At 37.7% G+C, this 13,214-nt stretch overlaps 1 protein-coding gene across 2 annotated transcripts in view; it reads right to left on the bottom strand.

Moving 5' to 3' along the window:
* Positions 1-13,214, bottom strand: part of ETV1 (ETS variant transcription factor 1) — a 63,406-nt gene that overhangs the window by 23,241 nt on the left and 26,951 nt on the right. For both annotated transcript variants that reach the window (XM_042888608.1, XM_042888609.1), the window contains exons 6-8: positions 6,622-6,751; positions 4,917-5,105; positions 1,020-1,267 (exon numbers count right to left, since the gene is read on the bottom strand). In XM_042888608.1, the coding sequence (XP_042744542.1) occupies positions 1,020-1,267; positions 4,917-5,105; positions 6,622-6,751 (567 nt within the window). The remainder of the gene's footprint in view (positions 1-1,019; positions 1,268-4,916; positions 5,106-6,621; positions 6,752-13,214) is intronic.

The following is a 13,214-nucleotide window of genomic DNA, read 5'->3' as shown; positions in this document are numbered from 1 at the left end:
ATACATGAAGAAAGATAAAGACAGTGATCAAGGAGCTGAAATACGTGTTTTGATTGCATTTTCACACCACGGTACTTACCAAGTTGCTGCTTACCCCATTTACCTCATCCATTCTGCTCCATGCTGTTCTAATCTAAGCATAACCTCCATGCTACCCTACAGCTTCCCTCTCCTCTTTACCTGGAACTCAACACTAGCCTCTATTTTTCCTTCCTTTTCTTTCTCCTTTCCTAAATACACTATAAATATTTAAATTGTGGCAAAAGAATCTAACATTAATAATAATATTCCTTTGATTCACATTTTTATCTTTTCTGACCAGAAGCTACTCAAAATGGGCCACCATCTCCTCTATTTCATGCTATCTGTAGAGCAGTAAGGCTCCATTTCGGTTGCCCTAAAAGCACAATAATAATAAACATTATTAATAGCAATAGTGTATTCTCTACATCAGCAATCTGGTATCACAGATTATCTACCTCTACAAAACACAGGAGTATGCACAAACTGAGAAGCTGACACCAATTTGCCTGATTCTTCTCCCTCATTGGTTTTATAGCTGTATAAACCCCACCTCAGTGGAGTTACTTCTGATTTAAGGTAGTGCGAGCAAGAGGAGAAAGAGTCCTCTGCTTCTGGCAGGCAAATAAAAGAGCTCATAAAATGGAACACACAAATTTAGAGGTCAGAGATGAGACAGTACAGAGCAAGACCCTGTTTAAGCAAAGCCCAGTTCTACACCCACAATTTTTTCTTCTCTGGCTTCTTTAATATGTACATTGTCTGGACAGAGAGTTCTAGGAAGTGAAATCCTCTGCAGACCAAGACAAGGAAACAGTGGCACAAGAACATGGTGCTATATGTGGCAGTCTTATGATTTTGTAAGGCTCACTGGACATAAATTACTTTGAGACATTTAAAGTCAAAAGAGCAAGTTTCAATTAATATGATCAAAACATCAATAGCACTACCTTGGACTCATTACTTTACTATGCAGAAATAAAGAGAGTCTCACCTACCTGAATCATATGCAAAATCTCTAGGTTCCTGTTTAATCATCAGAGGAGGGGGGAAATTTTGACTGGCTGCACTGCCAACCATAGTGTTGTGTTCATAAACTGGATCGTGATACTCCTGCTTAAAACCTTGAGGTGGGAAGGGGATGTTAGGCTCAGACATCTGCCGCTGATATATTGGACGTCCTTCCCTCGGCATTGCAGGCAAAGGTGGAAAAGAATTGCAAGGTTCAGAGAGCTGGCGGCGAAATCTAGGACACAAGTTAGAGAGGTCGTGTAAAGGACTTAAGCTACATTCCATTTCACAAAGATCTTCACGGATTATGGTTAGCAGGAGGGAATGGCTTTATCGCTTTCTCAGTAGCAAACATTTTGTTTATGATAATGCTAAACACTCCCCACCAGGATTATGATCATGGCAGTGCTGCAGAACAGCAAGAAACAAAGAAATAAACCCCCCACCTACTAATACCAACTCTAATACCTGCCCCCACCACCATATTCCTTGCCTTCAACGTCTCTCAACAGAGGAGTCCAAACAGCAAAAAGACTGATGTTATACTACAACAGTAACATGGATTTCTCTGTTCTTTCATGAGCATGAATAGCATATTGCTTGTACTCTAATTTACTCTTGCAGTTCTGTTACATAGAAACCATTCTGACCACTACAACAAACACAATCATTGTAAGCAAAGAATATTGCCTGTCTCAATTCCTGGAATCATGCCCGAGTAAAAGTATACAGTTCTGTTCCCGTGGGGACAAAGGTCTACCTGCAAAGGTGGCACTGCATTTCAGAAGGGAATTTAAGCACTCCAGAAAAAGGATAGGGTACAGACTTTTGCTAAGAGAAATAAAGCATAAGAATTTCCCTCCTGCACCAACTTCTTCCCATGATCATTTCTACATGAAGGAAGAAGTCCACACGGGCCATGTTGTCATTCACTACTCCAAAATGTTATTCAGTACACATAAAATCTGAGCATTCAGTTATAAATCAACCTCATTTCCATGCATCACTACTCATGAACTTGCATTTGTTTCTCTCTTCATAAAACTAGAAGTTTTGAATGTAATTACTTGGACACCTGCAGGTTCAGAAGCCTACAGAATACAAGGATGCTATTTTCCCACCCCGCTCTGACAAACCCCACAGTCTTGTGCGATCTACAGATTACCAGACTGGGGGTAACTATCACTGCTAGAACTGTGCCTTTTCTAATCCACAGCAGGTGCAACAATGTTCTTGCAACAAAGTGCTTACTACCCCAACTAACCACTCACTATTCCTCTTTTTTAAAAAGTGCCTTTCTCTGCAAGTCTAGCATTGTCGCACCAAAAATGAAGAGCTAGTCATTCTTCAGCTTCCTGTACTCCGCAGTGGAACTGAGTTTGGCTCATGCCAGCAAAAGCAGACATTGCCTTGGACAAAACGGAGCAAGTGAAGAAGAACACAGGGTTTTGATTGCATAAGTAACACAGTCCTTGAAAATCATCTTATATGCAGTATATGTTTTTGAAATAATTGAAACCCTAACATCTGTCAAAATACTCCTGCAAACTTAGCCCGAGAAATATTTACCATCATAGCTTAATTACAAATACTGTGGGAGCTACAGGGATAGAAACGATTACAATGTAGAACTAGAGATAAAATTAATTTTTTAATGTTGCTGTAAATATTCTATTCTGCAGTACAAAGAATATTACACTGTACCATTGGTTTCTGCAATTCCACCTACACCTGCAGAAAATAAACTTAGAAACTCAAATGTATTATGAAACAGTTAGGCTGACTGGCAATGCATTCATTTCCCTCTTTTCCTTTTTTCATTAGCCAAAAAAAGAAGCAGAAATTATCATTAAGAACTGTCAAGGAGTGAATCAGAAAATTGCAACTTGAAGTTAAAATAAGAAACAGACTCACTCACAAAGCCTCAAAGGAAGTTAATAATACTTGTTGTACTGGAAGCTTTGTATGGAATCAAGTCATTTGTTTACACAAGTGGATTTGATTCCTGTTGGTACTTGTTAGGACCACTTATCTCTCATATATTCATGCCCAGTATGAAGATGTATGGGCTGTATCTTCTAGATACTGATTCTATCTTATACCACCAATGCACGTTGGAGTAACTCCAATATACTTGGAGTTACAGATTTATATACAAACGTATATAGGTAGACCATTTGTTTAAATGACATTTTCTGAATGCACTCATTACAGCTATCATCTTGTAAATCAGGAAGATTTGAATTGCACAAAAATATGAAGTGTACATTTGTTTCAAACAACATCAAATGAGAAGATTCAAAGTAAAGAAGAAAATGGGGGAAAAACATCTTCCACTACAATTGTACTTTTCTTTATAAAGGTTGAAAAAGGAGATTTTTACCCCAGCTAATTTGATATTCACAAAAATGTGATATTTTATCACATCACGAAGGGAAGCACAAGTGCAAAATTTCCCAAAGAAAATGAACTTCAAAGACACAGGAAAAAAAAATGTGTAAGGAACCCATAAAGCTTACATAGAGTAATTATTACAGTTACAGAAAGATAAACCTCCATAATCAATTCAAATTCAGGCTGACATGGAGTTTCAGTATTCTCTTCACAAATGGCTCTAAAATAATAATTAAATAATAATTAAAAAAAAAAAAAAAACAACCTGTAAAATACTCTCTTACACAAAATCCACTTATCTTTGGGGGATTTTAGTCTTCTGACAATACACAATGACTTGTGTGTGTACAGAGAAACACATTTAACCACACTCCTGCAATCAGAATTGCAGCCTGGCTTCACCAGGGGTCAACTTGGTTAAACAGCGGTGCAAGGGGGGGGGGGGGGAACTATACAGTGCAGTTGAAGGGCCCAATTCAGTGCTCCTTCAATGAGCTAGACAATGTCTAGCTCCTATGAGCTAGACATGCTCATAGGAATCTTGGTGATATTTAATACTATCCTAGTAGGGCACAAAATAGCAATATAAACCATAGCAACCTCATTCAGAAGTGATCTGCACAAATCCCTGGAGATAATAGCCCTTATTAGAGCAGAAGCATGCTCCCAGAATCTGTGATTTTCTTTTCAGGTACAGTTTAACAATTCATTAACAATTTGTTAAACCGTATGCACTAAGACAAGTTGCTGAACTTATATATCTATATATAGCTGAAAAGCAAAATGCTCTGAGAAACTGCACAATTCAGCAAACACAGGTTCTTGTTACAATGGTTAGAATGAATAGAATTCCACAAACAAGTGTCTGGTCTCAAAAAATAAGGGAAATTCACTGAGCATATTTGTTGCAAAACAGAGCTAAGAAAGACAGTCAGTTGTCTAGGGATTTCTAACATCAAAACAAAACAGGGTGACTTAAGGACAGTTTAAGCTTTAATTCTAGACTCCAACTCTTGTGGCTTTTACTCAGACTAATGTTATTTAAGCGCAGTTTATGTTGGCATCTTAGTTTGTTTGAAATGCTATATTTCAAAAGCAGTTGGAAAAATGATCCACCCTTCCAAAGAATATTCTCAAGCACTAACATCGTAATACAGCCACTTATCTCTTTGTAGGTACATTTCTTAGGAGGATGCAAGATACTTATAGCCAGGATCATGTCTGCTAGTGACTTCATCACCTCATGGGGCTTACTAGCCTCAAGTGAATTGCCCTCACAAGGCAGTAGAACCAGCTTATTAAAACTCTGTCAGTGCCAAGATCGACTTCTACTGAAATCCATCAAGCAGAGTGCCACTTTTTTACACAACACACATATTTCTGACATTCTGAACTTTGCTGGCTTGAAGCCAGTGCTGCCCTTTATTAGAGACGTGCAGCCATCACTGAAATGCCTTCTCGATAGGTCCTGTATGTGTTTTGCATTTTACCTGTGGTCCATAGGGAAGCTGTTGTCTTGAATGGATTGGGAAGGAGGGAGATGAGCAGGGAAAACCCGGTCAGGTTTAGGAGTCTGAGCTGAATTTGGGGAGGCATGGTGCAGTGGTGACACAGGAGTGCTGGATGGCGTTGGTGGGTTGGAGGGCCTCATTCCCACTTGTGGCTTCTGATCATAGGCACTATCAGTAAAGCAAGAGGAAGGATGGTCAGGTTTTTTTCTCAGCAAACACATGAAGCACATTAAGAGAGAGAAAAAAAAGCATCACATACAGCTTTTCTATTACAGATACTTTATTAAGCAGTTTAGGGAAGAGAAACTCTCTACACTGAAAAGAGCACAGAAAAAAAAAAATCACTTTGGAGGTAAGTGGCTCAACATAGCATTTTCTTCTCTGGAGCCTAGAAATGTATTTTTAAAGGATTGAGTCTTACAGTGACATTCTAACAAGGGATACACAAAATACACAGATGTAAAAGCACCTGGACTAGAGCATGAAGAGCTGGCAGTGCCTGTCAAAACTCTTTTTATAACTTGTACAAATCACAAAGTGAGACAGTAAAACAATGAATGCAGCTAGAGGGAAGGGATCTGACCCAGAAAAACAATGCTATGCTGGCTTTGCTACCCATGTAGGATATCAGCAGCCTCCCCTGACAGTTTTTTTTTTTTCCCTCTCTCTCAAAAATAACGTTCAAGTCCTGCAAATACAAAGGTGTCCCAAATGAGAAAAGGGCATCAGCGCACTTTGATCATTCCTGTTTCCAAACAGTAAAAACACAGATGTGAAGCAGACAGTAAGCATGAACTTGCACACTTTCCTATGTCAGGTCCCCCAGCATCCTTTAGATCCATTAACACACACGTTTGCGTTTTGTAATCAAAACCAATCCTGTCTGACTGGTAAAGGTGCCAGTCTGTTTTTTTTCTTTTCTTCCACATAAAAAAAGTTAATGCAAATGATTTAAGTGCTCTCAGTTTTGGTAGTACATTAATGTGAACAAGAACTCACCAGCAAATTTAAAGATATAAATAGACTGAATTGTCAATAAGAAACCCTTTGCTGTTGACACTGAAGGTAGGAGTGACATGTAAGTGCAAGCCAAAAGAAAATCAATAAAGAATGCAGTCATATCAAGCCCCTCAGAATAATTAAAGCTTTTACTATTTACCCTTATAAAAACTGACAATTTTCTTTTGAAAAGATAGCAAAGATGCAGATTCTAATGAAATACTATTTCAAATTGCAGTCATCCTTGAATGTAGGCATATGTCATTTCAAAACATGTCAAATATCTAAGGTGCTGTTCAGATCTGCCAGTTTGTTACACAGAGTTTACTCTCTTTCCTAATGTGTGTAGTGCATCTTGAAAGTATTTTCAACACAACTCACAGAAAACCAGACACTCCTTCCATTTCATGCTTGCACCATAGGTTTTAAAATTCTGGCTATCTCCCATGGAGAAAGAATGGAGAATATGCATTTTGATGAAAAACACTGCTTTAAAACAGTTATGTGTTTCATACAACTGTAAACAACACCATCGGTGTTCATCAGCTAAGAGCATTATCTCATCAGTCTGTTATCTGCTGAAGAGGTAACTTTTATAAGATCTCTATTATGGCTTTATTACTCTTTAGTCAGTCCTCATTTAAACCAGCAGTTCTCACTGTAGACATACTCCTGATTGTTTTACCTGACATTGTACAGGCACTTTTCCCCATAACTGAACTTGAATGGTTGCTCTTGACTGCAAGCAGAACCAAGTTCTGAACATGGGCTATGGGGTTCCTTCTTGATTTTCACAGGGAGACCATGAAAAGCCACTGGAAAGAGAAAGAAAATGTAATTAAAAACCAAGTACAATATTAACAATGAGCTTTCTCAAGTAAACTAGACACTGTTAATTAAACACATGATTAATTAAACCATTACAATACTAAAAACAATATAGGAAATAAACATTTCAAGCATTTCTTTGGGTATCAACTGAAAAATACACACCAGAGATCCTTTGCATTGACTATTACCACTTTTATTGTTTAATAGAATGATGGCCAGGATCCCATCTCATTAGTAGGAAAATAACAGCGCACATATATTTGGCTTAGCTACTGTAAATGTTGTCAGAGGCAAAATACTTCCCAGGAACCAAATGTTTCTAAGTAGTATTTGTGAGATAGCTTTTATCTATAAATGCAATAGCAGTTCACTTCAATGAGTGCCATACCAATTTTTCAAAAGCACATTTATCATATAATAGCCTAAAGTATATGATCCATTATCTTTTTGTCCCACAGAATACATGCAAATTTGTGGTGAAACTTAAGAAACTGGGTGATTATATTTCTTTAGTTATAAGCAATAGCTGAAAAAATACACAAGAAATGCCTTCAGTAATTTTTCTCGAAATTCTCGCCTCACCAAATTCAACATGAAATGGGATATAGAAAGAAATGGAGAAAAAATTATGCTTTTTTTATATATAGCAAAAAGAAGAGAGGGATATGACAGAAATGCATCATCAAAGAGAAGCACAAGTTGGTTTGGATTAAGGAAAAGGACAAAGGTAAAGATAAGGTTAACCAGCAGATTAGTTTAAGCCAACCAACTTTCCTTATTCATAGCCAACATTAACTAAAATTAAAGCAGAAGAAAATTCAAAGTTCACCTAACACAGGCAAATCTAAATTAAGTGGCTAGAAGGACAAAGGACTAACGACAGATATTTAACAGTGTGAAAACATGCCCTTCAAATTTTAAATAAAATGAGATTTCAAATCAATTTTTGGACTCTAAGCAGTCTAGAGTTTGGAGAGGAACTCTTATGACTGATTTGTGGTGGTTTTGTCACTGAAACACCATAGTTCAGTCATCGCACTGCAGCCTGACAAAAGCATTTGTATCTCTGGAGGAAGCCACTTACATGCAGCATCCCATTAGAGAATCTTCACTGCAAAATTAAGTTCCTGTTATGTACTGTTAGGTGGTATTTTGTCCCTTCCCCTATACCTGACCTTAGGAAAGACAATTGGTTACAGACTATTTTTTACCACTGCATGGGCACAAACGTGGACATGTTTGACTGGTAAATGAAACACTACAAGTAAACAAAAGTACCAATAAAACCTGATTTACAAGTGTGTTAGACATTGATTTCTGATTCTCACCACTGGTCTTCCTGCAACTGGGCAACATTCAAAGAACTCTTTCCTAAACAAGTTCTCTTCTACCTGCTAATATGACAGCTCATAGTATTAGCTCTAAGCTGAGACAGTGTGAAAGATGTTGACTTATTATTTTCACACATATATTCACAAAATTCACACGAATTGTCTCTAAGACCTCTACTCAGTTATCATATTTGGTGAACAGCAGTCATTCCTCATGGAAAGACTGTGCAGTAAAAGAAGAGAGTGACGCAAGCACAGAAACACAGCACAGTAACTTACAGAGGTAAAAAGTAGTGAATATCACAGTAAGAAATCTTTCTGAATAAAATTACATGAACCCGCAGTAAAACAAAACATTGAATAAAGGTTTTGAAATTTAATAATAAAGCAACCTGCAGCCCATGGTCAGCTTTCCACTCTTATCAGAAATCAGGCTGACCCCCAGCTGTTTGCTTCAGGTTTTCATGAGTGAACTTTCACTGCTATCCTCACGTGCCTTGGTCAGACAGCACTGCAGTGCTGCATGTTTCAGTGTGGGATGGAAGCTCTATCTCCAGAACGATGACTCTGACACAGAGGTCGGCAAGCTCCCCAACTTGGATCACAGAATTAAACCACAACCCTAACAAGACTCTTCTCTAAAGCCAGTATCACATGTTTGCACCAAGGCCACACGCTGCTCGACTTTTTATTTTTTTTTTTATTATTTTAACATTGCTACTTCCTCAAAGTTAATCTGTTATGAAAAATTACTTCCCTTATTTATTTTTAAATAACGGGAGTACAGAGACTCCCACACCACAGCCCTGCACGGAGAACTGGCTGGGTATTTCATCACAGCGCTGAGAGCCTGAACGTCTGCTAACAGGCAGTTTTCCAGCTCACTGGCACAGGCACAAGTGAAAGCAGCACATTCATTTTGTGCAATTTGCTTTACCTTCCCACATGGAGTTGGTGCATGTAAAAGGCTGTTAAGTACTAAATTATTCCTTATCAAATCACCATCATCTGGAGTCATGATCAACACTAATTAAATTACTTTCACTGAACACGGCTCCAGCCTGCTGCCTCGGCTGCGAGGTACATTTTTATTTTGCTTACTGTACAGTCCTAGCAAGGTACAGGGCACGGTGCTAGGAGGCATCTGTGCTGTAGTTTTAATTAAAGTTTACCTCACCTTCCTCCCAGCTTTATAAGCCAGGGTAAAGTGTATCAAATCAAGTAGGTGAACGCCTTCATTTTATTTAAGGAAAGCATTACAGTTCAAAGTGATTTTATATTAGATCTTTATCTTAACTATGGCCAGAAAGATAATGTAGCTGTAAAATTTAAAGCCTTCTTCAGGCAGTCTCCTGACACAGTCACCATGCTAAGCTTTATCTGTAACTTTTAAGTGTACACTTTTAGAGGAAGAAAGGAAAAACACTTGGTTCACTTTGGGAGGGCATTCTCAAATGCCTCTTGACCTTTAAAACCACATCTGAAGTGTGGCTGAAGATGACAGACTTATTCCAATAGTAAAATTTCAAGCATTCAAAACAGGTCCTCACATCATCACTGCCACCTTCATCCACTGCTCTTCATTTTAGTACGGCACTCATTTCACAGACTGCCGATTAAAACAGTTTTTAAACATACACGGCTTTGCTAAACTGTATTTCATATGACTTTTTTTCTATCAGTTTTCTTCTGATAAGAGCAAGGTTGCTAATTTTAGCATAGCACACCCAGCTACCAACACATCCAAATTAAAAAATTGCCATTTCAAACAACCAGCTCCTCACTACTTCATTCTTGATGGTAAATTCATTTTGTTTAACCTCAGAACACAGTCTCAACCCTATTACAGTTAACAGGTACTCTACTTTAAAACAACCTTTTTAAGAACTGACCAAGGGCCAGGATTTCATCCCAAGTGATTACTTACAGATAACTACTTCCCAACTTGATAAGCAAACAACCTTACAACGGGTATTTAGATGGCCAGCTTCAACACCTCATCTCAAGCACTGGAAAGTCAGGCGTGTCACGACCATAACAGGCTCAAAGCACAGACCCTGTCTCTGAAGCCAACATGCAGACATAAGGCAAGCAGGACTGCTACCATCTGTAGCCAACTGATCATGTTATAATACATATAGCATATTCACCGTGTATAGGTTTGTCTATCTAGATCTGCATATTTGGAGAGCTTGCATGTTATATCTAATACAGAACGTATAGTCTTATATTAGCTGAGTTTTTTAGATGTTTTTTACGTACTTAGGTTTTACACAAAACAGTGACAATGTCACCATGTAACGAACTCGCACAGAACATGCAGATACCCCTTGTTTTCAAGTGCCACACTCCTTTGACTGGGGATTGCTGCTGACAAGTAACAAACTCTTTGCTCATAACACCCAGTTTAAAACCTACAAGGAGAATATTATTATTAACAACTCTGAAATTAAAAGAAGGAATCTATTTGTCTTAGAGACTTTGCGTGCTTCCTAGGCTAGCAAACAGGAACTGTACCATCTCTTTACAGGCAGAACTGAGCTCTTCTTTTGAGAAAGCCTAAGAAATGCACTACATCAAATATTAAAGCCAAGATTTCATAATCTTTTCTATTCAAAAAATGATTATTCAAGACGGAGAAACAATACATATTTCAGATGAAATTGCAAGACATTTTTCCTTTGAGTAAAAAAAAAAAAAAGATATTTTAAAATTTTCAAACTTCAGGTTCCTATTAGAATGCAATATAAAATTGGATTTTGCTTTGTGAAGAACTGATTTAAACATATTTTTAAAAGGCATTAAATAATACCAGTAATTCTATGATGCTGGCAAACAGCAGGTCTTGATTCCACAGACCAAAAAAAGATAAAAATGTCTTATTATCAACACTTCCAGGATAATTTATTATATAAAATCAACAGCAAAATTGGTTCTTAGTTAAATTCAATGACCCTGAAAGTAATACTACATTCATCTGCATTAAGTTTGAGAACTTTGCATAGCTGCAGAGAAAAGGATGCAACAAAGAGGTCACTGGAAGTCATAATGCCTTGAACATTTCTGCTGTGCGTTTTTGATTTGCTTTTCAAATTTATGGCCTCACACCACTCTCTAAACCCAACTTTGCAAATAAACTGATTCATTTTTATGATTGACTGAGACAAAGCTGTTAATATGCAACGTAAATACAGAGAGATTTCATGAACAGGTTTGAATAGAGGGGATTTTTATAACAGCAAGACAAAAAGAAAGATGTGGAAAAATTTCTGAGTTAATACCACCACAACTCCTGGTGCCGAACTAACCAGGGTAACTCGAGTTAGTACTCAGCAAAATTCAAAAAACAAGAAGAGCAGGCCCTTGTACTGATAAAGCCTATACTGTCACACTTTAAATCCACCTCCCAACACACGCAGAAATGCAGCAGGCACTCCAGATACATCAGTCTCTCAGAGATTCTTTTCCAGTACATTTACTTCTGCCAAGCCTTCCCCTTCCCCCAGCACACAAAAATCCATTACTAAAGGGTCTAATCTCAGCTATCAGCACAGAGTGCCTTTTATGGAGCCATTAAACCATTTCTCTTGTTTACAGTGCCTGAAGAAAGATGTGAATTATGTCTGTGACAAAACAGGCGATAACATTTCTAAACTGCTATCAAAATGCAAACTGAAATACACTTAAGGACAGGGACCCTAATACATGTTTTTGCAATTTTCCTTGCTCAGTATAACTGAGCAGCACTCACCTGATGATTCAGAGAAATTATTTATGTTTTAAGTACAACAGGTAAGCATTTTCATTAAAAAAAAAAAAAAAAAAAAATCTGGAACTGTTCATCCAGGAGGGTAAAAAGCTAGTTATTTCTCACCTAATAGTAACGACCCTAGATGCTCTTATTTATTTATTTAAATGTCTGCTAATAATGACAACCACAACATTGTGGTCTCATCTGAAACCTGAAATTCCCTAACTCTGTAATAGTAACTTACCATTTAAACTGTGCATTCAGTATAGGTATTTGCACATTCAGTGCAATGAATTAAAAAATTAAATACTTCCTGCATGGTTCCCAGGTGGGAATGTCAGAATTTATATATACTTTCTAGGGAGGTTTCAAAAATATGCATTTAACCTATGCAACAACTGCATTCTGCACTCCAGAGGTTATTTATTGGGTCTTTATTTCTAAAGGATTTTGATTTGAGCTACACACTTTTGCAAATAGATACACTCCAAATTTCAACAAACATTTAATAATCATCAGACGAAAGACAAAAGGATGCCAAAACAAAGTGTTATCACCATTTATTTCCACTATATACTAAGATGAAAAGTGTTACTGGTAATCTTCAGGATGTATGGGAGGAATTAGCTGAAACAGGTAAAGCTGACCACTCCTTCATACTCTGGAGGTTTCTGCTGCTACAGCTGAATGCAGCATTCAGCCCAGCATAGGAACAAGAACTTAAATAAAAACACCTCACTGAGGAAGTGACAGGTGAGGAGAGGTCAGAGGAGAGAAAGACAGTTAAGGGTGGTAACTGAATCTTTTCCGTTAAACAGCACCCGGTGATTTTCAGTGAAAGCCTGCGCGTATAAAAGACTGCAGTGGTTGAAGACAAGTGACTGCAATCACGGATCAAGGCAAGATCTGCAATTGCTTTCATCATATGCAATGTCTTGGCCAGACAATGGTAAAAAACAACCCTTTTGTTTCTGACAAAGACAAGCTGCAAAGACAAGCAAGGCTATTTCAAAAGTAACTGAGCAGATTACATCTACGTAGACTCCACCAAGTTCTCCACCATCTGATCTATCAAAGTCACCACTATCAGATCTTAGCTGAGTTGCAGTCAACTGGATTTCATTTAGGTCCCACTCTCTGCCCTATACTGGAAGAAGTTGGTGACAAAATGGATATCTGACACACAGATGTGTATTATCACTGTGATTTCAGAACAGCTTGTAAAAAAAAGGAACTTATACAAGAGATAGACTTCAAGGAACTTAAATGAGAGACTTGAGCTGCCAGGATGTCACAAACAAAAGATGCCAGGAGAGAGAAGAAATGTATCCCTAAGCAATTTATTTTTTAAAGAAATATATGATC

The sequence above is a fragment of the Lagopus leucura genome, unplaced genomic scaffold, assembly GCF_019238085.1.
Source record: "Lagopus leucura isolate 7727_CA_CO unplaced genomic scaffold, USGS_WTPT01 Super-Scaffold_100157, whole genome shotgun sequence".
In the NCBI taxonomy this organism is placed as follows: Eukaryota; Metazoa; Chordata; class Aves; order Galliformes; family Phasianidae; genus Lagopus; species Lagopus leucura.
Note: the sequence above shows the minus strand (reverse complement) of the source record. Positions and strands in the feature narration are given on the sequence as shown.